General features: G+C 34.8%; 1 protein-coding gene across 6 annotated transcripts in view; it reads left to right on the forward strand.

The window, feature by feature from the left end:
- The window catches only part of TANC2 (tetratricopeptide repeat, ankyrin repeat and coiled-coil containing 2), a 205023-nt gene that overhangs the window by 90242 nt on the left and 88412 nt on the right, over positions 1-26369 (forward strand). For 3 of the 6 annotated variants that reach the window (XM_087826279.1, XM_087826280.1, XM_087826282.1), the window contains exons 5-9: positions 3010-3120; positions 13930-14078; positions 17814-18000; positions 19285-19548; positions 25071-25196. In XM_087826279.1, the coding sequence (XP_087682405.1) occupies positions 3010-3120; positions 13930-14078; positions 17814-18000; positions 19285-19548; positions 25071-25196 (837 nt within the window). The remainder of the gene's footprint in view (positions 1-3009; positions 3121-13929; positions 14079-17813; positions 18001-19284; positions 19549-25070; positions 25197-26369) is intronic. The other 3 variants (XM_087826281.1, XM_087826283.1, XM_087826284.1) reach the window with 1 other exon arrangement.

Genomic DNA, 26369 nt, shown 5'->3' on the forward strand with positions numbered 1-26369 from the left:
GGCGGTGGGTGGAGGGGGAGAGAGTAACCAAAGAATTTATGTGCATATATACACAACCCAAGGACATGGACAATGGTGGGGAGAGGGACTGGGGAGGGGAAAGGAACGGGGTGGAACGGGTCATTGGGGAGAAAAAGGGACATCTGTAATATTTTAAACAATAATAAAATTGAAAAACAAAACAAAACATTTGCTTATTTTGTTTTGCACAGGCATAGCCTTCCCTGCTCCATGTCTTAATAAACCCATAGATGAGCTATATCATCATATCCAAGTACCGTGCTAAGTACTTTACATGCTTGGAATTACAAACCTCATAACAATCCTATGACTTTGGGAGAAAACAGAGACTCAGTGAGGCTTAAGTTAACTTGCTCCTTTTGTCACTACTAATAAATACTAGAACCAAGACCTAAATCTTTGAAATGACTAAGCCTGTACTCTGAACCAATATGTATCCTTTCTCTCAACTTCTGCCAGGTTCCCAAACTCAAGTCTCTTACAGTATAAAAATCATGCACCTAGTATTGGTTCAGATCACTTCTCAGAACAGTAGTTTCCTATCCTCTCTTACATCACAATAAAATCCCTGGTTTTCTTTTAGATTCTTTCTGTCCATTTCACTTCAACCACTTCATTTTTCTTTTCTTTTTTCCTTTGTTTAGACCTAGAATTCTTTTACCTACCTGAATCATCTTATATACCAATTATTTTTACACTGAAATATATTAAAATTCAAGGCTTCCAAGAAAAATATGTCCCATCTTCCAAGTTGGCCTTTTATGTTCTCCACCAAGTAGTATTTAAGACTGTTGGACAGTGTCATGTCATAGATTATACCACCTATGTTTGATTGACTTACAGATAACGCTAGTTTTCTATAACTCGGGTCAGAACAGCATTATAAGCTACCCTACAAAATGATTCAGATTCATTATTGGGCATGTATGCATCCCACGGATGAAGGAGAGATGAAGGTAGAAAAAAAGAATTAAATGTCTGCTATGAGCTAAAGATAACCTCAGTTGGAATTATCTGAGAAGGGAAAATAGAGAAGTCTACAGGGCATTAAGCTTCACAGATCTTTATGATCCTGATTTTCCCCTTGATTCCATCTCAATTCTTGTACATTACTCAGACCTTCCTCAATTTCTCTTTTCATCCTTTAATTTATTTCTTACATATCTACCCTAAGTTGCTAAGTTCTGTCTGCTAGCCCCAAATTTCATTATGAAAATTGTTATTAATATTTTTAGATATAGAGTCCCTTGAGCAGGTGTGTCAGAATTCAGGTAAAATAGTTACTCTGTTGCCATGACAGTGTATTAATATAATTCTATAAAGGACCTAAGAGCTTTCAGAATTAAATTATAATTTCTCCTATACTAAACAATATTGGATACATAAATTGTTTCATTATTTTTGAATTGATTAGTGAGATTATGATGAAAGAGATTCTAATATTGGCTGTTAGTAGCCTGCAGACATGCATTTATATCACTTGAGATCTTCACTTGTGATCGTGAGTTTTAAAAATAGGTTCAAGTATTACACTCTTAGCAGAGGTGAGAGTTCTGCTATTTTCAAAGCTTACTTTTGGTGGAAAATCATACTGTTAGCATCCTTAGCCTTTATTGCCATGGAGATAGTAACTGCCTTTATTTATTTATTTTGTGTATGTGTGTGTGTGTTTAACAGAAGCTTAAAATATACATACACACCCTAGGATTTAAAGTGTGAATTAGTTGTCTGTAGATTTTGAGTACTGGCACATTTCAAAAGTATTTTTAATACATTATTATTTTTATCCTCCAAAGAAAACAGAAGAATTCTGGCCATTATAGTGAGAAAGTTTTATATTACTTTTTACAGGGTCTTTTAGGAATAACTTAGAATCCCTTGTGGATAGTAATGGATAAGGATTTTGAAGAACATGCAGAAACTTTTGAAAAAGTAATGTGATCTTAGGCATTCAATGTCTTGGACACCTATGTTATGACACTAATATATAATGCGTACAAATAAATTCAAATTCAATTGGTACTTTTGATACTTTGCTAAATACTTTCACCCTATTATAGTTTATTTAATAGGACTCAGTTTGAAAGTATCAAAGCAATCTTCATATTTTTAACTTTTAACATATTAACTGATTATTTAAATGTATATCAATAGTGTCTTAACATTTATCCCTAAAAATCAGTAAGTAAAAGTTATATGAGCTTTTAATAAGTAAAGCTTTCAGTTTGTGAATTATATTTTATATTTGAATGGATTCCATGGTATGGAATATTACTGTTTCATATACCACACGATCATATTTGTAACTAAATACTGTCTATTTAGCACCCATTGTCAGACGGGCATGGCCTAGTTGATATCTTACCTAGTCCACTAGCAGTTTTGACTTCTTATGTCAATAGCTGAACACTCAGGTGATTGATTTCCTTGTTAAGTGAGGTAGATTAATCCTACTTACACGGTATTTATCACAACTGAGATTTGTAATAGTTATTTGTGGATAAAGAAAACCTTTGATTACAATTATTATGACCAAAATCCTAAAACTTAGACCTGTACTTCCCTCAGTTAATACCTGTATTTAATGGCAAAGAAAGACAAAATAAGAAAGCTCTTCGCCTTATAAAGAGAGAGAAATAGCTAAAGATTATAGGCAGTTACAACTTCTGCTTTGATTATTAGATTTTAGCTTTTCCAGTTTGCAGTGACTTTTTAACAAGACCCATCTCCTCTATGAAGAATGCTTTTTTTTTTTTTTTCCTGGCACAAAAAATAGGGTAACCTGATCTGAGTCTGACAGAGTGTGTCGTTCATTTAAGTGCTTCCATCTGTTGCCTGCTGTTCCCCTTACTCATGACCCCTCTATGTTTCTCTTTCCCTTCTCTTTCCCTCTGTTTCTCTTTCCTTTTTCTTTCTTCCTTCCTTCCTTTCTACCCACTCCCCCCTTTTTCCCCTCTCCCTCTCTCTGTCTCTTTTTTTTGTCCTTAGCCCCTTTGAGGAAGGCAAAGTTTGTTGAGAGCCCACGAATTCCAGAATCCGAGCTTGGCTCCCCAACCCTCACTTCAGCTCAGAAGCTGGACGTGGATGCATACTGCCCTGGTAAGCATGCATGCAAAGTGTCTGCTTTGAAAGAGGGAGGTTTGGATCAGGCCCATCCAGCAGAGCAGTAGTTTGCATGTATACTATTTATAAAAACATATGTTACCTCTTTTGCAACTGATTGCATATTTTTCTTATTAGAACATAGTTTTTACTGAACATCCTTTCAACTATTGATATTATTGAGAATAAGTGAAAAAAATTCAAAGATAGTTTTCAAAAGAGTTAAAATAATTGTGGTAGATAATCGGTTTTCAGGGTGATTTTCATGATTTGAGATACTTGAAGAAACTTTGCCTTGGCCATGTGCAAACAGGAATGTTAAAGCTATGAATAAAAATGTTCACTCATCACTTGCCCTCTGCATGTGGCCTATTTTGCCTAATCCTTATTGGATTTCTGCACAGTTGTAGAAAATAGTTGCTATGTTAGAAACATTAAACTTGAATTAGAAAAGAAACAGTATAGGTCCCTGATTTGGACTCCTGGACACACACTTTTAGAAACATCTCTTCTCATGAATGGCCTGTAAACACATGTGGGAGTTCACTAAAACCCTTCTTGTGTGGGAGCCAAACTGAGACAGAGTCATTATCAATGCTTAGATTCTTCCAAACTTAGATGAGTTGCCTAGCAACATCCTTTACACTCACTCTACAGTGAGTCTATAGAGCTGTGTCAGAAATGTTCACAGCTCTAGTTGAGTATACAGATCAGAGCTTTGGTAAAGGACCTTAGAAGACTTGGTTTTAGGTCTTTTGTTTATTCCTGCTCGTTAAAATAGAAGTTAAACCACAGTGAATGCAACCACTACATACTTACAGCATTAGGGGTCAGCAGAATCAAATTATTTCTAGTTCTAGGGAAGATATCAGTAGCTGTCATCTGAAATGTCAGGATAATATACCTCTGAACCCAGATAAGACATGTTTGTGTGTTTTTAAAATTTTATTTTTTTAAAAATATATCTTCATTGATTTCAGAGAGAGGAAAGGAGAGGGGGAGAGAGACAGAAACATCAATGATGAGAGAGTCATTGATCGGCTGTCTCCTGCACGCCCCCAACTGGGGATCGAGCTCGCAACCCGGGCATGTGCCCTGACCGGGAATCGAACACCAATCTCCTGGATCCCAGGTCTAGGCTCAACTGCTGAGCAACGCCCCGCTGGGTTGTATGGTTGTTGTTTTTTTAAAAAAGACAATAGGCAAAACCTTGGGCCAAACCTAATCCGAGACATTTGATTTTATGAATCAGTTTTGAATAGTGAAAGACTTGGGGATTTCACTTTCAGGGTGCAGAACCCTGGGCTTAATCCAGTGTTGTAGATGAATATTAATTTTTTTCGTCAATCACAGTAGTTATGTATTAGGAACCAGCTTTTCTTTTTCTAAAAGGAACAAAACAGCTCTTCAAATGGCACTATAGCACACTGTTAAAAGACTCACTTTCATGTTTTGAGGTATTGTCATACTTCTTGGGCAATGAAATATTGTGCTTTGCATTTGTTCACACAAATTTTAGTGTAATAAAGTAAAATAAAAGCACTGATTCCCAATTCATGCATTGAGTTTTGAAAGAGAAACCCTGTCAGAGTCTTTTTCTTTTCCAGATTTATAAATCAGAATGATTTTTAGGGAGACTATCTTTTCCTTCCTGATTGCCCATGTGACATCCTTAATCTAACCTAGCTCTTACTATTGTCAAGAAGCAAGGTAGTTGCTGTTTGTTGAAATGCCATTGCTGAATCACAATGAAGAATCTTATCCATGTTATTATTTACATATATTTTCTACAAGCATTAATTCTTTGCTAAATTGGAATTGAACGAAATTAAACCTCAGTTTAGATATTCAGAAAGCAAGGAAGAAACTAAAACATGTTGTAAGATAACAGATCACTAGTTGCCAGTGGCTAGAGACTTAGAGGGTTTGGTGTGACTTTAAAGGAACATAAGGAAACTTAGGGAGATGGTAGAAATGTTCTGTGTCTTGATTTTGAAGGCAATTTTCACAGATGTGTACATCTGTCAAAATTCATTCAGTTGTACGCTTTATAAGAATATGATTTATGTAAATTATGTTTTTAAAAAGAGAAGATCAGTAGATGAGTAAGAAATAGAAGAGAATCTGAAATAAGATGACAACTGGAAGTGAGTATGAAGGTGTAAGAGAGTGATTATATTGATCAGAAAATACATGGTAGGAAAACCCACCAGGATTTCATTGTAGTCTGCTACTTAAGTTGTGGTTGTATTTGAATTACAAATATCTAAAAATTAAATGCTCACAATAATACTTTGTTAACAAATCACCCTAAAATGCATTACAACCAAAAATAAGCAATTTGTTTTCTTACCCATGGATTTGTAAGTGTTGGTTGGAATAGCTCTGTTTCAGTCCGCATGTTGACTTAACTGCTCTAGCGTTCAAGTTGGGCTCAGATCTGTGTGTGTTCATTCTGGGGCTAAGGCTGAAGGAGCATCAAGTAGAGAGAAGCTCTTCTCTTGGTGAATGACCAGAGCACCAGAACATAAGCCCAAGTGCACTGGCACATTTCAAGTCTCTGCTCATAACCGTCCAGGGTCCAAGTCAAGTCACATGGCTAAGCCAGGAAACAATTTTTATTGTGTAAAGTTTTAAACATATCCAAACAACTTGCCATGTACCCATGCCCCAGTTTCAACAATTGTTTCATCTGTTTCTACCCCTTCTTCTTCAAGTATACCCAGGGGAACTAAGAAGTAGGGGGAATGCTTTAAAGTCAGCCACTCTGTGAATAGAGTTGAGCTAGTGGTGGTTGCTTTGATTCTTGATCACTGGTAGGCAGTGATTCTCACAGTCAGGAGCTTAGTTTGGGGAGGATGTGGAAGAGCCCCTGGCTTCAGCACTTGGCGTGACAAATAACATCTTCTGCTTTTAGCAGTCACCCATTTTCCAACATTCATCAGGAAAGGAAAAGTTTAGGTAATCATTTAAGAACTAAGTAATGAACCCAGCCAGGCCTGGCTCAGCGGTTGAGCATCGACCTAGGATCCAGGACATCGGGGTTCGATTCCCGGTCAGGGCACATGTCCGGGTTGCGGGCTGCAGCCAATCAATGACTCTTTCACCATTGATGTTTCTATCTCTCTCTCTCCCTCTCCCTTTTTCTCTCTGAAATCAATAAAGATATATTTAAAATAAAAAAAAAGAACTAAGAAATGAATATATAACCAGGTTTGCTTTGGCAGTTGAGCCAAGCTAATCATAGATTTTGTAACTGTTGGACAGAAAGCATGGATTTCTTTATTTGATTAAATGTGCTACAAATTTCTGAGTAATTTGATATAGATGAGAACAAGCAGTTTATAATTAACAGATCCTAAAGGAAAATATAAACAGTCTGATGTGAAAATGCTGAGAATTAGGAGAGTCTATGAAACTAGACTATGAAGCCTGCCATGTATGGAGTACAGATTAGAGATTTGGATACCTTAGCTATTAGACATTCATTTCTTGGCACAGTTTTTTTAAATTGAAGTATAATTGATATATAACATTATATTATTTTCAGGTGTACAACATAATGATTTGATATCTGTATACACTGCAAAAGATCACCACAATAAGTCTAGTTCTCATCTGTCACCATACAAGTTACAAAATGTTTTTCCTGTGATGAAAACTTTTAAGATTCACTCTCTTAACAACTTTTAAATATGCAATACATTATTATTGACTATAGTCCCTATGCTATATGTTATATTCCTGTGAATTATTTATTTTATAAATTAAAGTTTATATCTCTTGACCCCCCTTCATAACCATTTTCACCAACCCTCTTCCCCTCCTTTCTCTGTATATATTTGTTTTGTTTTGATTGATTGTTTTAGATTCCATATATAAGTGAAATCCTACGGTATTTGTCTTTCTCTGTCTGGGTTATTTCATTTAGTATAATACCCTCAAGTTTCATCCATGTTGTTGAACATCTGTATATCTTCGGAAAAAATGCCTGTTCAGATTTTCTGCCTATTTTTAATTGGATTGTTTATTTTTTGTTGTTATAGAGTTGTATGAGTTCTTTGTATATTTTGGATATCAACCCCTTATTCGTATATGATTTGCAAATATCTTCTCCTATTCTGTAACTTGCCATTTCATTTTGCAATGGTTTCCTTCGTTGTGCAGAAGCTAATTAATTTGATATAGTCCCACTTACTTATTTTTGCTTTTGTTGCCCTTGCCTTTGGAGTCAGATCCAAAAAAAAAATCTTCATCAAGACTGATGTCAGGGAGCTTACCGTCTATGGTTCCTTTTAGTTTTATGGTTACATTCAAGTGTTTATTTTGAGTTAATTTTTATGCCTGGTGTAAGATAGTAGTCTTATCTATTGAAGAGATGACATTTTTGCCTCCTCTGTCATAAGTTAATTGACCATATATGTGTAGGTTTATTTCTGGGCTCTCTATTCTGTTCCATTGATCTATGTGTCTGTTTTTATGTCTTGGCACAGTAATCACTGTTTAATCCCTCCACAGTTTGGCTGCTTTAAGTAGAAGGTAGTTTTTGCAAATGTTGTAAAGCATAAACCATCTCTGAAAGGGGAATTGGTGTCATCAAGAAAAATAAAGGCACACTTGAAACTTATTAACCAGTGTTACTCTAATACATTTTATTTAAATTAAAAAAAGAAAAAAAAAGACCAAAAGTGTTCTGAAATATTTAGCACTTGCTTTTTTTTTTTTTTTTTTTCAGCATTCTGTATCCTGCCTGCACAGTTCTCACAGAGTTTAATTTACTAGGATTTAATTAAATTATTATTTTTTTCTAATTTCCTCCATGAGACTATAAGCTCCTAAGGATAGAGACTACGCCCACTGTTCATAAATGTATATGTAACACCTAACATAGTGCTGGATACAGAAGGTACTCAGTAAATATTTATTGAATGAGTGCTTTCCTATATTATCTATTATCAGATAATTCTGCTGGACGCTGTTAAAGATTACAATAAATAAAATAACCATATAAACAATTTGTACTCAATAATCACGTTATTCTCAGGCAAAATAATGAAGTGGTCAATCCAGGAGCCAGCCAGCCTGGACTAATATTGACTCCGCTTCTTACCTAACTCTAGAACCATGGGCAAGAACTTAATCTTTGTGTGCCTCTCTTTTACTATCTGTAAGATAAGAAATGATGTGAAGATTAAATGATTTCATACACATAAAGCACTTAGGAAAAGTGCCAGACAGTAATATCTCAATAAGTGTTATTGTTGTCATTATTACTAATACTACTATCAATATTACTCCAGAAATAAAACACTCTTTTAAAACATTGAATAGTCTATTACATTTAATTGGTTTTGATCTTAGAGTTTTGTATTTGTGTTGAAGTAGCATGTCATACCGAATTTGAATCTGAAAATTGTTTCCTCTGCTCTCTTCCCCCAACTTCTGTTAAAAACTCATACTCCTCCATTACAAGAATTTTTAGTATGGCCTCCTCCAAGAACCCTCTTCCCTCCTTTTCTTCCCTCCACTTTTCCAAGACAAGTTTAATTATTTCTTTATCTTTTCTCTAGCACTTCCTCTAATTTATAAAATATTTATTGTACACATTGGCTTCTCCCTATCTTTGTGTCTTTGCTCCACTTGAAGTTGTTAACTAGTATAAGGGGAGTGGTCAAGTAATTTCTTATTTTATCCTAATTTTTAAAATACATATAACATTATTTCTTTTTTCATAATTCTAGACTTCTTTCTTAGAGGAAAAAAATTGGTGAATATTGTTTCATTTTCAAACCCAATGTCCTTTGTCCTTAATACATTTTCTGTAATTTTAAAAAATTAGAATATAAGTACATAAAGGTACACAAATCATAATTATGCAGCTATAAAATTTTATGAAGTGAACAGAAGCGTATAATCACTGCCTAAATCAAGATACAGAACATTACCAGCACGTCAGCTTTCTGATGCTTCCTCTGCATTATTACCCACTCCCTGCAAGCATAGCCACTATTCTGATTGCGATGATCAATTATTTCCTTTACCAGTTTTCAGACTTTACATAAATGAAATAATTTCATATGTATCCTCTTGAGTCGCTCTTCTTTTGTTCAGTGGCATGTTTGTGAGATTCTCTTTTATTGCTGTCATATTTCATTGTATGTCTGTAATTTTGGCAACTATGAGTAATTCTACAAATGTTTGTTACATGTATTTTGATACACCTATGTGTACCTCTTCTTTTTTTGTATACCTGGTAGTAGATATGCTGGGTCATAAGGTTTTCAGTATGTTCAGCTTAAAATATTTTCCAAATTCTATGCTTACCAATTTACACTCCCAGCAGCATAGCAGTATTTAAGTGCTCTTTTACCCCATATTGTCAGGTGGGTTTTTTTCCGTTTGTTTGTTTTGTGTCCTGCTCTGCACTGCATGTATGTAGTGGTATCTCTGTGGTTTTGATGATCACTTCCCAATAGTGTTGAACAGCTTTTCAAAATATGCTTATTGGTCACTTGGATATCCTCTTATAAATTCCTGTATACTTTTGTTCATTTTTAAATTGGATTGTCTTTATTTTTCTTATTGATTTGTATAGGTTCTTTTATACATTCTAGATACAAGTCCTTCCTCAGATATATGAATTAAAGATATATTTTCCCACTCTGTGGCTTGCTTTTTAACCATCTTAATAGTGGCTTTGATGAACAGAAGTTTTTCATACTAATAAACTTCCCTTTACCAATCTTTTGTGGTTAGTGTCTTACATAAACATTCTCACTAATTGTAATACTATTTGCCATTGAGGAAGGCAGTATAACATACTAGTTGGGAGCATGCATTCTGGAGTAGGGGAGCCTGGGTTACAATCACTTATTGGTTGTGTGACTTTGAGTAGGTAACTTAATTTCTCTGTGCCTCAGTTTTCTCATTTGTAAAATGAGGTAATAACGCCTACTTTATAAAGTTGTTATGAAGAGTAAGTTAATATTTGTGAAGTGTTTAGTGACTTGTACATAATAAGCACTATATGTTAAATAAATGAATCATAGATTATAAACTTTTCGAAGTCAAGGACTATATCTCCACCATGTTTTATTCTCATAGTACCTAGTGTTAACATGTAAATAGAAAGTATTTGGTAATTATCACAATAACTTTCTAGAAAAAAGTGAAATGGAACCCCAGAATATCCAGAAGTCAGGAATCTATGCCAAGAAGAATTTGGAAAAGCTTAACTAGTTTAATCTATAGAAAGGGAAAAGGGTAATTCATGAATTTGAATTTGAGTAACTTTTTTATCAAGAAACAAGAAGCTTTAATCATTCTTGGGAGAAAAATCTATATAAATCTAAATATTTGTACTATAAAAATAGCCCTACCAATTCTCTTATTTCTGGTCTGTGGCAGAAAAATCTATTTTTGTTGCCTCTTGAAGAGGAAGTAGGGAAGGGAAAATAGAACCTGTTTTTCTACTTTGACATAAAGTCAATGAAAATTCTATATAGATTTTCCACAGATGGAACACTTGCGTTAAGTAATAGTATACAAAAATATGCATATAGTCCCTTCCTCTGACCCCCACCTTGTGACTTTAGTAGAGAAGTTAAGATAGATGTTAAACTGAATAATAACAATGTAAATCTCAATTTCTTGCCATTTGGAATGGTTTCATGTGTAATACTAAATATCCTAAAAATTAAGAAGCTATTTTATTTTGACATCAAGCAATGACACTATATCTAATGCTTGCTAAGCTGAAAGGACATATCTGACTAAAAAAAATTTTTTTTTGTAATGTCCTATAGCATCTGTGCTGTGAATTGTTATAAAGTTAGACTAAATGCATCTGATTATAAAATAAAACCTGAAAAAATGTTGACAATGAATCAGGTTAATGCAAACAGGTATTTAGTTTAGGTAAATCATTTCTGCATCACATTTAAAATAGACCATCTTGAGTTCCCTGGTTTCTTTTTATGTGGTTTCTATAAATTCGCTACTTGGAAATAAATTTATCTTGATGGTGAGTCCAAGGAAAAACCTTATACTGACTTTGTTCAGCATCCCTCAGTGAAAAGGTTTGAAAAATAATGATTCCTATAGTTGGTAACCACTGAAAAGTAGCCTAAATATAAAGAAAACATAAAAAAACTAATTTTATGGAAAGAATGTAACAGTCTGGAAGCAGAGGATTAAAATGAATGCCAGAGATCAGGAATTTTAAGGGTCCTACTTTCAGAGCAAAAATGAACCTGAAAGGGGTTTCTTTTTGGAGTGATGAAAATATTCTCTAATTAGAGAGTGGTAGTGGTTGCATAACCTTACGAATATACTAAAAGACACTGAATTGTACATGTAAAGGCGATAGTTTATGGTATGTTAATTATGTATCAATTTTGAAAAACTGATCTGACTGTGGGAGAAGTGGTAACTCATTGTCTATCTGGCATGGGGTAGGAACCCAGCCAGGATGAGTAGAGCATCTGTGAGCATGGTGGCAGTGTGCAGCAGTGAAATTTGTTACATGTAGTGGGAATAGATTAAGTAACTGAGGATAACGAGAGCCAGATTTGTCACTGTTGTGGAACTGAGTTACTTCGGAAAGGAGAAAAACTATAATTAACTCTATGATATTGAATTGGAATTAGAGCATCACTGTGAATTGGGGGGGGGGGGGGGCTGTATATGGATTTACAAATAAAAATGAGTATAAACATGTGTATGTTTATGTATGTGTACATATATTTATGTGTGTATATGAATATACTGACTTAGTCCACTGAATGGACCTGAAGGACAATGACATCCTAATAGCAATGAGCATGCCTGATGTTCTAAATACCTTTCTCCACTAAAAAGAACCAGGACTTCTTGAGAAAAGGACTCGTTTCAGGCAGTGATAAACCGGGAATATCTTGTGCCAGAAAGCAAAGAAGTGCTCAGAAAATGACAGATATATGCCAAAAGTTTACAGGAGCCGACTTGAAAGGGCCTACCCTGGCCAAATCTGGGACAACCTGAGCAACAAAGTAGATAATGATAGTAACAGATTTTAACTCATTGAATGGGATAGGAATCTTTGCATTCGGATGGATGGATGGATGGATGGATGGATGGATGGATGGATGGATGGATGGATGGATGGATGGAAGAAAGAAAGAGAAACTGCACCATAGAAAGGGTAATCAGTTTAGAAAAATCACTTTTTGGCAAGCATGGTGATAATTCATTCAACCAAGAAAATTAATAGATGCTAAAAGTAGTTGGCAAAAGTTTGTTGAAAGATTCAGACTGATACTTGTACAACAATGTCTATACTATTATTATTCATAAGATCTGATAGGTTGAAACAACCCAAGTGTCCAACTAAATGTGTTATATACACACAGTGGAATATTATTCAGTCATAAAAAGGAGTGAAATATAAAAAGTGAAATTCTTATACATTCTAAAATATGAATAAACCTTGAAAACAGTATGTAAAAGTGAAATGAGCTAGACATAAAATGACTAATATTGTATGATTCCACTTATATGAGATACCTAGAATAGGAAAATTCACAGAGACAGAAAGTAGAATAGAGGATACTAGGGGCTAGTAAAGGGGGGAAATGGGGAGTTATTATTTAATGGATAGAGTTTCAGGGAAGATTAGAAAGTTTTCGAAATGGACAGTGGTGATGGTTGCACGCCGTTGCAAATGTACATAATGCCACTGAATTTTACACTTAAAAATAGCTAAAATGGAAAATTTTATAATATATATTTTGACACAAAAATGTTTTTTAATTTAAAAGTTTGTTGAAGAAGGGAATATTTACGTAGTCTCAAAGTATCTCTTTGCAAAATACTTACTTGCTACAAAGAGAAAAAGTAATTTCAGAGGAGAAAAATCTGACCAACATTACCTAAATAACCAAGTAAGTGATCAGAGTTAACACAACAATACTTTTGTGATATTCTTACCAAAAATGCATAACCTGAATCAAATGATGAGGTAACATGAGATAAATTCAAATTGAGGAGCATTGTGCAAAGCAACTGGCCTATAATCTTCAAAAGTGTCAAGGTCATGAAAGTTAAGAAAAGTTACTGAAAAACTTGTTCCAGATCAAAAGAAAAGAGAACTGAGAACTAAGTGCATTGCATAATCCTGAATTGTTGGATCCTTTTGCTAGAAATGACATTACCGGGACAAATGCGAAAATTTAAATGGGATCTGTGCATGGAATCATAATAATGTAAAATGTTAGTTTCCTGATTTCTGTACTGGTACTATGGTTATGTAAGAGGATGTTCTTGTTTATGGGAAATACATACTATCTGGGGATAATGGGACATTATGTCAGTGCTTTCAAGTGGTTAAGGGAAAAATATTATTTGTGGTGTTCTTGAAACTTTTTTGTAAGTTTGAACTGATTTCAAAATAAAGAAGAATATTTACACAAACTTTAAGGAAAAAAATAGAACCCGAATAAAGGTGGTGATTGTGGGCAGGAACTAGAGCCCAAGATGAGGACTGTATTGGACGGCTAACTGCCAAAGAAGTGGGAAACTTTTTTTATTCAGTAAGTTACAAAAACATTCTCTCAAACTGATTTCAGGTAAATAAGTAGAGGATAATCTGAGTAGAGTATATCAATTATAATATGTAAATGTGCGAAAATCAGGTTCTAGACAGGGACCCTGTTACTTTGGATTTAGAATGTGAAAACAAAGGAAATCACCAAGCTAAATGTAATAGTAGTTGTAGAAATAGGCCATTTTATTTTGAAAGATTCATGTTTCGATGTCTTCCTATTTTAGGTGATGCTGAACAGGAGCTTGGTCCCCCGCCGTCTGTAGATGAGGCAGCAAACACACTCATGACTCGTCTGGGTTTCCTCCTTGGAGAGAAAGTCACTGAAGTTCAGCCAGGTGACCAATACAACATGGACGTACAGGATGAAAATCAGGTAAACTGCTTGTCACCAATTCTGTGAAACATGGGATGAATCAACCTATTATACCAGGAAAGAAAAAATGTTGCGGGTGTGTGTGTGTAGAAGAATAATCCCAATTGCTGAATGCCTTTTGAGGCCTGAAGATATAACTTAATTTTCCACAATCACTGTATCTATTCTGTTCATAAAACATCTTTTAGTTTCATTCTTAGCTTTAAAAAAATCACTGTAAGATTTTGATTCATTTATTAAATGAATGGGTAAAGGAGCCACCAAGTAAAATTGACCTATATATGTTTAAGCTTCCTTACAGTCCAATGTAGTAGAGTCCATTTATATTCCAATTTTTAGATATTAAAAAAATGGAAACACACTGCAGAAATTGGTTTAATAATATTTAAATCCAGGCAGTCTGTTAAGAACCTATGTTCTTAACAGCTATACCATACTGTTCCAGTGTAATATGACATAATAACACCTGACAGGATTGTTGTGAGGATCAAGTTAAATCATAAATATGGAAACACTCTGCTGTAAAATGCCATATAAATAAAAGGTATAAAATAATATGCAATATAATTAGTAAATAAATATATGAGGGAACTGTATGGTTTAGTAGAAATTACTTCATAGCTTTCATATTTCCATTTTCACGTTTCTTAAATGACGGAAATAATATCTCAGACTTGGTTGATAAAGGAGCAAATGAAATAACATATTAAAAATTTTTTAAACTGTACAGCATTAAACAAAGGTAAAGTGTTAATAATAAAGCTGAATGATTGCCTTCTTGGAATATCATACACATAAAACTATCTTGGAACCACAGAATAAAGTGGCTAAATTGATCATCAGGAGTTCAAGTCTTAGGAAGATTGCTAAGAACTAGGAGGTCATGTTCATTTGGTGACTTTCTTCTGAGCTAAACAGCATACTATCAAAGATAGGTTGCTTATATTTCATGCAAATGGAAAGGGGGGAAAAGCTGGGGTATCAATACTTATATCTGACAAAATAGACTTTAAAACAAAAGAGACAAAGAAGGACACTACATAATGATGAAGGGAGCAATCCATCCAGAGGATATAACCCTTATAAACATTTATGCACCCAACTTAGGAGCACCTAAATATGTGAAGCAAATCTTGATGGACATAAAGGGAGAGATTGACAGTAATACAGTCAGAGTAGGGGATTTTAACACCCCATTGACATCAATGGATACATCTTCCACACAGAAAATCAACAAAGAAATGGTGGCCTTAAATGACACACTAGATCAAATAGATTTCATTGCTATCTTAAGAACATTTCACCCCAAAGCAGCAGAATTCTTTTCAAGTGCCCGTGAGACATTTTCTAGGATAAACCACATGTTAGGACACAAAACAAGTCTCAATAAATTTAAAAAGATTGAAATTATATCAAACATCTTCTCTTACCATAATGGTCTGAAACTAGAAATCAATCATAAGAAAAAACTAAAAAACACACAAAGACCCATGTGGAGGCTAAATAACATGTTACTAAACAATGAATGAGTTAGCAATGAGGTCAAGGAACGAATCAAAAGATAGCTTGAAACAAATGAGAATGAGAACACAACCACCCCAGGTCTGTGGGACACAGCAAAAGCAGTCCTAAGAAGGAAATTGATAGTATTACAGGCATATCTCAAGAAACAAGAAATATCTAAAATTGAAGAACATATTCACAGATACATCTGATAATGGGCTAATACCCAAAATTTATAAAGAATTTATGAAACTCAACACCAAAAAAACAAACAGTCCAATTAAAAAATGGTCAAAATACCAGGACACTTCTCCAAAGAGGACATACTGATGGCCAATAGACATGTGAAAAGATGCTCTATGTTACTAATCAGAGAGATGCAAATTAAAACTACACATCACCTCACACCTGTCAGAATGGCTGTCATCAATAAATCATCAAACAATAAGTGCTGATGAGCATGTGGAGAAAAGGGCACCCTAGTATACCACTGGTGGGAATGCAGACTGGTGCAGCCACTATGGAAAGCAGTATGGAGTTTCCTCAAAAGATTCAAAATTGACCTGCCATTTGACCCAGTGATCCCACTTCTAGGAATATACCATAAGGAACCCCAAACACCAGTCGCAAAGAGCTTATGCACCCTTATGTTCATAGCAGCGCAATTCACACTAGCTAAGATTTGGAAGCAGCCCAAGTGCCCATCAGTAGATGAGTGGATAAAAAAGCTGTGGGACATTCACACCATGGAGTACTATGCGGCTATGAAGAAGAAGGACCTTTTGGCCTTTGGCACAGCATGGAGGGAACTAGAGAGTATTATGCTAAGTGAAATGAGCCAGTCAGAGAAGGACAAGTACCAAATGATCTCACTTATATGTGGAATATAGTAAACAAAATAAACTGATGAACAAAGTGGATCCAGAGACATAGAAGCGTGGAACAAACAGGGATCTCAGAGGGAAGGCAGGGAGGGGGAATATGGTGGGGAGAGATTAATCAGGGAACTTGTATGTTTATGGGCATGGCCCATGGACCTGGACGTTGGCATGGGGAGGTCCTGGGGTGGGATGGATGTGGGGTGGAGGGGATCAGTGAGGTTAAAAGGGGGACATCTGTAATGGTCTCAACAATAAAGATAAAGAAACATTAAAAAATTAATAAAAATCAAAATAAAGATGTCAAATTTATCATCAGTAATTTTTTCACTGATCACACATCATTTTGAAAAGGATAGAATTTCTTTGGTGTTTGAAAGAATAAATACTTTTATTCATGATGTCAGTAATTTATTTGAGTAAAAAGAGCTAGCCCAGCCGGGTGTGGTTCAGCGGTTGAGCATCAACCTACAATCCAGGAGATCGGGGTTCGATTCCCGGTCAGGGCACATACCCGGGTTGCGGGTAGGCAGCTGATCAATGACTCTCTCATCATTGATGTTTCTATCTCTCTCCCCCTCCTTTCCTCTCTCTGAAATCAATAAAGATATATTTTTTTTTTTTAAAAAAAGAGCTAAACAAAAGTGAATTGCCATTAAATTCAGTAAACCAGAATATATTGCCACCACTCTTTTTGGTGATTATTTATTCTTTCCCATCAAGAACTTAAAAAGGAGGTAACTTCAGGTGCAAGAATTTTTCAGGATACAAAGTTATCTTAATCTATAATCAGTTTCTACAGAGAAATTTAGTTTTTTATTAAAGTGATATTATTTGATTCATTTTATTTAGACTAACTTTTAGAATAAAGCATTTCCCTGCATTCATTTATTGTCTCTGGGAAGCCACCTATGTATCAAAAAAACAATTATTTGTATTAAGAACCTTATTTTTATTTTTCCTTAGCTGGAGTTTTTTTTTTTCTATCTAAAGAAAATTGTTAAGACAAAGTTCCAAGCCTTCAAACGTTTTATTGATTGAAAACAGCAAGATCAACTTATGCTTAATTTTAAAAAATTTTCCATTAATTCGTGTCAGTGATAAAGAATACTTGTCACTGGAAATTTTCTAGGCAGAAAAACTGGCCCAGCCTCTGCTCATTTTAAGTTTAAATTTCACCTTAATTGTAGAATGCAGTATCTCTTATCCTGGGAAGCAAAACCAAATAGAACCTAATAAATGTAAAAGCTGAATGTAGATTTTCTTCGTTTTCTCATCAAAGATTATATTTTACCATAAGATATATTAACAACTGATAGGTATATGTTATTTATTTTTCATTCCAATTTTTCAGACCTCAGCAATCACCCAGCGGATAAGTCCCTGCTCTACCTTGACTAGCAGCACTGCCTCTCCACCAGCCAGTAGCCCCTGCTCCACCCTCCCCCCAGTCAGTACAAATGCAACAGCCAAGGACTGCAGCTATGGAGCTGTCACTAGTCCAACCTCCACCCTCGAAAGCAGAGATAGTGGCATCATTGGTGAGTTGGTTTTTATGTTAATCATTTTATGTCTTTTTTTTAAAAAAAGAATTACACACGATTATAGTTTTAAAAAAATCTGATATTTGTTATCCTTAACAAAACTCTAACAAATTGAATCCAGCACTTATAAAACAGATAATAGGGACAATATATAAAAAGGATAGCTCATGACTAAGTGGAGGTGGGGGCCACTGGCATTTTGAGAAGGCTAATAGTGACTGCCCACTCTGATGGAGTTGACAAGGAGATGTTGCCATGGAACTGGCCTCCCTCATATCAGTGAGGATTCGGAGACCAGTTGGCAGTACTTAATTCTCAGATGCAAGGAGGACATATTATAAAGAGCTGCAAGGCTGGAAGGCAACCAGGGTGTCTTGCTTTGTAATTCATCATCTTCCCTTGTTACTACAAAATCCAGAATTCCATTTAAATTTCCAAAGAGAAAACTTCACTAAAAAGAACCATGGAAATTACCTCACAAACTTAGAACTTAAGTCTCTTCTTTTAACAATAGGTATATTTAAAATGAAAGAAAAGAATATGAACTTACATTTAAAAACTCTCCTGGGATGATATTTTATTCCTGTTTTATAACTATTATGGAGGTTTTTATAATCTAGATTTTAATGTATTTAAACCCTTCCATTTCTAGGGTTGATGGAAATTTTCCTGTTTATAATTCCTCTTTATAATTAGTGGTAAGACTCAATAAAGTTCTAGAAGCCTCTTCAGTTTTTGTTTTATTTCATTAAGAGACTAGATAGGAGTAGAGCTGTAGTTAAGTGTACAAACAAGAAGGCCCTGTATTGCTTCCTTATTTGGACAGATTCTTTCCCTTCTATTAGCTTCTACTTAGGGATTGTTTCTTTTTCTAATTATTTGTTACATATAAACGGGAATAAAAAGAGTATAAATATAACGATCTTTTTGAGACCTCTGGAGTACTCCAGTGGTTCATGAAAAATTATATAAATTCCCTTTTGATGAAATTCTGAAATTGTTAGCATTGATATGCCTTCTTTGTCAGCCCTTTAGTGCTCATGTATGCATTTGTTTGTTTATTTAAGTAGAGTTGTTAAGATAAAAATAGAGAAAATATGTGAGAGGCACATATTTTGGTTTCAATTATTTAAGCTTAATGATGGAAATGAAAAGATCATCAGTAACTTTTTAAAAATAATGTTACTAATATTCTCATTATCTGGTCTTGAGTTTGGATAGTAATAAACAGATTAATCTCCAGGGTTGTTTTTTTAAATTCACTTTACTCTTTTTTTCTAGCTACGTTGACAAGCTATTCTGAAAATGTAGAACGCACAAAATATGTTGGGGAAAGTGGTAAAGAATTAGGATCTGGAGGAAACCTAAAACCTTGGCAGGCTCAGAAGTCCAGCATGGATTCCTGTTTATACCGCGTGGATGAGAACATGACGGCTTCCACCTATAGTCTGAATAAGATCCCAGAGAGGAATTTGGAAACAGTTTTATCACAGTCAGTACAGTCTATTCCTCTGTATCTTATGCCACGACCAAATTCAGTAGCAGGTAAGGATTTCCCAGAAATGACCATTTTACTGGCATATATATTGAAGTGAAAAGAAATTCTTCTCTAACAGTATTCAGATTTTCCATTCATCTTCTTTGACTGAGCTGCTCTTTTGAGTTTGGGTAATATACATGTGTATATCTCTGAACGTAGGGGAAGGCTTGTGTTCTTCAAGTGATTGTTTTGTTCTCCCAAAATACATAAAAACACATAAAATCAGAAACAGAACCTATAAAGTATATTGTTGAACTTCTAAAAATATTTTTTCTCACATCAGAAGCCTTTGAAAGGATTTCAGTTTGAGGTTTTAAAGTTTTAAAAAACATTATTAAGTTAAAGTATATTTCAATACAATTTGTATTATCAGAAATCATCCTCCATAGTTTGAGGGAGTAGCAGGCAGACAAGAATTCCATTTCTCCATTCTAAGAGCTCACTGTTTTCACAGTCCCCTGGCTATCTTATAACAAAATCACCAGGTGCCTGCATTGCTAAAGAATAACTCATCACCACCGCTAACAGCCAGTCATAAAGGAATGGTTCAGAAGTTTAAGTGGCTGGAACATGGAGCCATTATTCTTAAGCAGCTGTTTAGAATTGATGTCTAAGGGTATTTTTTATAAGTCAGACAATGAACTTTTACAGAATAATTGGGAATTCTGGCATGTTTAAAATGCATCATCATTTGGACTTTGTCCATATTACAAAAATCAAAGTTACTTCTGTCTTTTTTACTTGCCTGATGAATGCCTGGATAGGTTTATTTCACTGACACAAGATAATAAATTACTTATTATAGTCAAGTGCTCTTAGTTCCCAGATGTGATTATTTATGTTATAGTGTAATGCTGCTTGTCTTTCCCAGTTCCCTTTTGTACCTTTTCTAAACCATTCCTTTCTTCTACCTTCTGGGAGACTATCAGCATCTGTCATCAGATGTGACTATGCGAGAATGGCTCATCTGGAAGAACAGTAACTCAGAAGATTTTATTATTTCAAGATTATTTGCTTTTATATGATGACAGAATATTTCCTCTCCTAGGCCTTTTTAAAATATGTTGATCCTTAACCGTGACATCATATTAGAATCCTAGAATGCTATAACTTATGAGAATGACATCGTGAGATGAAAAACCCAACAATATTTATACAAATGAAAGTATATGTTGTTATAAAGATGTACACAAGTGATTATAGCAAATCTTTTTGTAATAGCTAAAAATTGTGAACATCGCAAATGCCCATCAACAGGTGAATGGATAAACAAATTATAGTATATCCTTGCAATGGATACTACCCAGCAACAAAAAGAAATGAATTATTTATACTGCAACAACACATATGAATCTCAGAGTAGTCATGCTTAGTGAAAGAAGCCAGATTAAAAAAAAAAAAGTACATATTACATGATTCCATTTATATAAAATCCCAGGAAGTGCTAATATTCCTTTTTGTATTACCCTGTGGGAATTGGGGCTCAGAGAACTGGCACAGATGTTGATCTCTGGCTACTATTATTCCTCTGAGTAATAAACTGTCTTTCATCTCTGATGTAGATGTCCCATGTTTTTCAGTATTTAGGCTTGTTAGCTTAGATGTAGGATAAAATATCAGATCCTTCACAGTTCTTAACATGAGCTACTACTATACCCATACGCACAAAGTTAAAAGGAATGGCAGTGCTAATATTAGTAAAGATGTAATACAGTTGAAATTGTTATACATTGCTCACAGGAGTATTTACTAAATTGCTACCACCACTTTATAAAGCTGCTTGTTACCTAAAACCTAGCAGTTTTATTCCTACATAGGATGCCCATCAGAAATAAGTCCTTATGGCCCTAGTCGGTTTGGCTCAATGGTTAGAGCATCAGCCTGCATACTGAAGGGTCTCGGGTTTGATTCCAGTCAAGGGCATGTACCTAAGTTACAGGCTCAATCCCCAGCCCTGGTTGGGGCATGTGCGAGAGGCAACCTATTGATGTGTCTCTCTCACATCGATGTATCTCTCTTTCTGTCTCTCTCCTTCCCTTCCACTCTCTCTAAAAAATCAATGGAAAAAATATCCTTGAGTGAGCATTGTGAATAAGTAAATAAATAAATAAGTCCTTACGTTCACCAAAAGACAAATAATAAGGATGTTCGTATCAGTTTTATTCATAATTCCCCAAAGCTGAAAATCCAACTGTCTATCAACAGTAGACTGGATAAACAAATTGTATACAACAATGAAAAAGAATGTAATACTGCTACAGATGATATTAGAGCGTATACATACTGTATGAAGTATGTATATTTATATGAAGTTCAAAAAAACAGACAAAACTATGGCACTTCTATGATGATTCCCACTACCTTTGGTGGGAATATCAATTAAGGGAGCCTTCTGTATTTTTATCTGAATGTGGTTGCAAGGGGGGGGGCATGTATGTGTGTGTATAAAAAATTTATTGAGCTATACACAAAACTTACATACTTTATATATGTAAATCATACCTCAATTTAAAATATATGTAAAGTATATTCAGGTTCCTGTCTTTCTAGAAGAATTTTCCCTTGGCTTTGGTTTAGAAATAGCAGTTTTAGACAACATAACTAGATCTTTGAAGAAATACCTGTTTTTAGTGTTAATTAAAAATAACCTAATAACTTCAACAAAATGATAATTTACTTATTTGTCAAAGTCATTAGGTACCCAGATGGGCCAAAAATTATTCTCATTTCCACCTTAGTTCAGTGGTAGCAGCACTGTGAAATTTTTTATTATTTTTAAAAATAAAGTATAAAATCAAGTATATTTAGCCATATTTTACTCAGTTCAGTAATTTTTAGTATATTTACCAAATTATGCAACCTTCATCATGAATCCGGTTTTACAATATTTTTATTATTCCGATAAAATTTGTAATGTCTATTTAATGTTAATTCCCACCCCCAGCTCTAGGCAACCACTAATCTACTTTCTATCTCTATAGATTTACCTTTTCTGGGCATATTATATAAATGGAGTCATACAGTATGTGGTCTCTTGTGTCTATTACAATGTTTTTGAGGTTCATCCATGTATCAGAAGTTTTTTCCTTTTTATTACAAATAGTATTCCATTGTATGGCTATTATTACCACATTTTATCTACCCATTCATCAGTTGATGGACATTTAAGTTTTTACAATTTTTTATTATTGTGAATAGTGCTGCTCTAATTCTTTGGGTGGACATACGTTATTATTTCTCTTACATAAATGCCTAGGAGTGGAACTGATGGATCATAGGGTAAATTTATATTTAACTTTTTAGGAAACTGCCAAACTGTTTTCCAATGGCTGCACCATTTTATATTTCCACCCACAGCATGAGGATTCCTGTTTCTCCACATCTTCTCTACCATTTGTTCTCGTCTAAATCCCTTATTATAATTATTTGAGAGGGTATGAAATGACTAATGGTGTTGAGCTCATTTTATGTATTTATTAGCTATCCATACATCTTCTTTAGTTAAATATCTACTCAAACCTGTTGCACATTTTTTATTGGGCTGTTGTCTTATTTGTGTAGTAATTTACTGTATATTCTGGATACAAATTTTTATCAGATATGTTTGCAAAATATTTCCTTAGTCTGTTGCTTGTTTTTTCATTTCTTTATTGACATATTTTTGGAGCACAAAAATTTTGATGACATCAATTTATCAATTTTTTCTTTTAGAAACTACGCTTTTGATGTCATTGTTTCTTTACCTTTTTAATAGAAAAGTGTGCCAATTATATCAAGCATTATAAAACAGTGATTTTTTTTTTCTTTGCTATTGGAGTTTTTTAATTCAAGTTTTGGAAAATATTTCCTGTACACACTTAAAATGTTTTCTCTCCTCTTCTTTTCCCTCTTCTGTCCCTCCCCCATATTAAAGAAAGGTCTGGGGGATAATATTAGCCTGAGTTATTATTCCTACAGACCTTAATTATTGATTACGTTTTCACCAGTCACTGTGGTCATCCTGTAACACTGCCTATCTGACTAACAGAGATTTTCAGATTCATAAGTAGTACTGATAATGCTTTTCCAAAGGAAGGAAGGGAAAATAAGATTTGATATTGTCAGAGTAGTACGTATTGATTGTGTTGAACAAAATTCTTCATCAGATAATTATTTCCTGTCAGTGTTGAATGTAATACTGTCAAGGCAAGTCATAGGTCAGGGAATAGTTTGTATTGGGTTGTTCTCTGTGTCTGGAAACTGTGGTTTCAGTGTCCTCACAGAGAGGCAGGAAAGTGAGCTATAAACCAAATGAGTCCGGTATTTTTAAAATTGAACAGATTATAGGTTGAAAATATTTCCTGAATATAGAGAAATAAAATTAATTTCACAGGGAATTACTCTGCTAACTGTAAAATGTATGTAAATATTTGATAAGACCACCATTTCTGGTAACGTAAATGATTAGATATCTAAATCATCTTTTAAAATAAATGTTCTTGGCTCAAGAGGGTCCCCTCTTCTCATTTTAGCTCTAGATATACATATTTCCCTTTACTCTCTAGTGTATACAAGTGTTTCCCCAAACGGGGAAGATCAAATGCTCAAATCTCCATGGTTAACAGGAATAATTAAGGTTCTTAAATACGATATGAGCTTGAAATAGGGAGGGAAAATCAGTATATTTATACTTATTAAATTGTTCTAAGCATATGTACAGCAGGGAAAGAGGAGTATGTGATGAATGCCAATAATAAAAGGTCTTGTTCAAATCCAGCTTTTAAATTTCCCTTTTTTTAAAAACTTTATCTCAGTATGAGTAATATAATTATTTATTTTAGAGTCTAAATAATGTTGAATAGTGATGTAATCCCATTTTCCCCTTATCTTCTGCTATTTTCTCTCTCTTTTGTGGCTGGGTTAGGAATTAAAGGATTTATAGATGGAATGGGAGATCCTTAGTACTTGATTATCTTGAGAAAGCAACAGAATGTTTTTGGAATTCATGGACATTGACAGTTTCCTAAATGCTCTTTGGCAGTTCTCTGTCCATTGTCCCAGGTTCCCACCTTTCCAACACACACACACACACACACACACATGAAAATTGTTTCCAGAATGTTACCATATTTGGTTCTTTACCATAAAGGAAAAATGTTGAAAATAGGGTGTCATGTTTTTCTTACAGCTCAGTGTAATTTGAAACAGGTTTCTTCACTGATGATGTTTATATCTTATTCTATAAATGGGATTTGTGACCCCAAAAGAAGCAAATATAATAATCTTTGTTGTCAGGTACTAATGTTTGCCAGCTTGTTGCTAGTATTCTCCATAGGCCCAGGCAGTTGATAGTGATGAAGGAACTGAAGACAACTCTTGACATGTTTCTCTGGCTCATGTTCTAGACACTGATGAGGATTTTGAGTTCAGCAAACTCTTGGTAAATGTATCTGCTGGAGTGAGCTCTAATTCCAAAGTTTGGGAGATACAGACTAACTGAAAGTTTTTGAAATTTACATACTCTGACTAAACTCTTCTGTCTTGTCAGCCACAAGTTCTGCCCACTTGGAGGACCTTGCTTACCTGGATGAGCAGAGACATACACCTTTGAGAACTTCTCTTCGAATGCCAAGACAGAGCATGGGCGGTGCTCGCACACAACAGGATTTAAGAGGTTAGAACCACAGGATTGCTTTGCCTGGGGATGCTCAGGGGAAAATGGAAATAGGCACTAGGCAAAAAATTCCTTGGTTTCCAATTTCCACACTTACTTAAACCTCTCTTAAGATGTGAGCATGTAACCATAGAAGAGAAAGATAAATACAAATTCATTGCCCAAAGGCATTGTACTTGCCTACATTTGGAAGTGTTGGCATTAATTCCTTGAAATTCTGAAAGAAAACAAGTGGAAAGGGCTGGTGGTGATGGGGAAAATAACCTCTTTAAAGCCCTGGATTTCCTAAGTGATTGTTGACCAGTTTCAACCCTAGCCATTTTGCATCCTGAACTTGGTGCTGATAATGTGTTTTGCTAGAGAGTTTATTTCACGTCCATTCTAGTGGCCATTTCTAGTGACAGAGAGTACTTTTAATTTCTTGGAGTTTTAGACAGTGCTTTTCCTGTCCTGGCAACATCTAAACTTATCCTTTTCCCACTCAGGTACCTGTTTCTTTACACTCTTGGTGCATACTACATGTTTCTGCATTCGGGAGCCTGATCTTTATAGAGACTTTCATTTTGTTACAACCACAGGCTACTTGAGAGACTGTTATTGGTATCTCCACTTGTGCCTCATTTGCTCAAAACAAACAATTCTCTCTGATAACCTTACCACATAGTCTGCTTCCTGTAGTAGCTAGCAGTCCACAGCTCTGCTGCATCCAGTGCATCTTTAATTTTCTCTTACAGATTACTTCCATCCTCCTCGTGTCCTCCTCACCCCTGTCCTGTGCCCCATTCTAATCCAGTAGTGCCAGGTGCGTAGCTCACCAAAAAGGGGTTCTCTATACCTGCTGCCCTTTCTGGAAGAAGTCATACTGTCAGTTTTTCAATGATAGCTAGGCAGCTGGGAGCATAATATAATTGATTGTATTGCTACAATTACCATACCTCCCATCAGCAATAGTGAGTTGATGGCCATAGTTATAGTTTTATTCTCAGTTGTATCCATCCTGCTTGCCATTTCTTCAGTTAACCACATACTAGTTGCTTAGTATGTGCAATAGTACATTTCCAGCCCAGAAAGTTGCATTATGTCAAGTACTACTTTAGTGCTGGTAGGTTGATTATATCCAAGCATGAATAAGTTTAGTCAAAAGATTAAATAAATTATTTGTTCTAAGACCAG

The sequence above is a fragment of the Miniopterus natalensis genome, chromosome 17 (genome assembly GCF_054644295.1).
Source record: "Miniopterus natalensis isolate mMinNat1 chromosome 17, mMinNat1.hap1, whole genome shotgun sequence".
Taxonomy (NCBI): Eukaryota; Metazoa; Chordata; class Mammalia; order Chiroptera; family Miniopteridae; genus Miniopterus; species Miniopterus natalensis.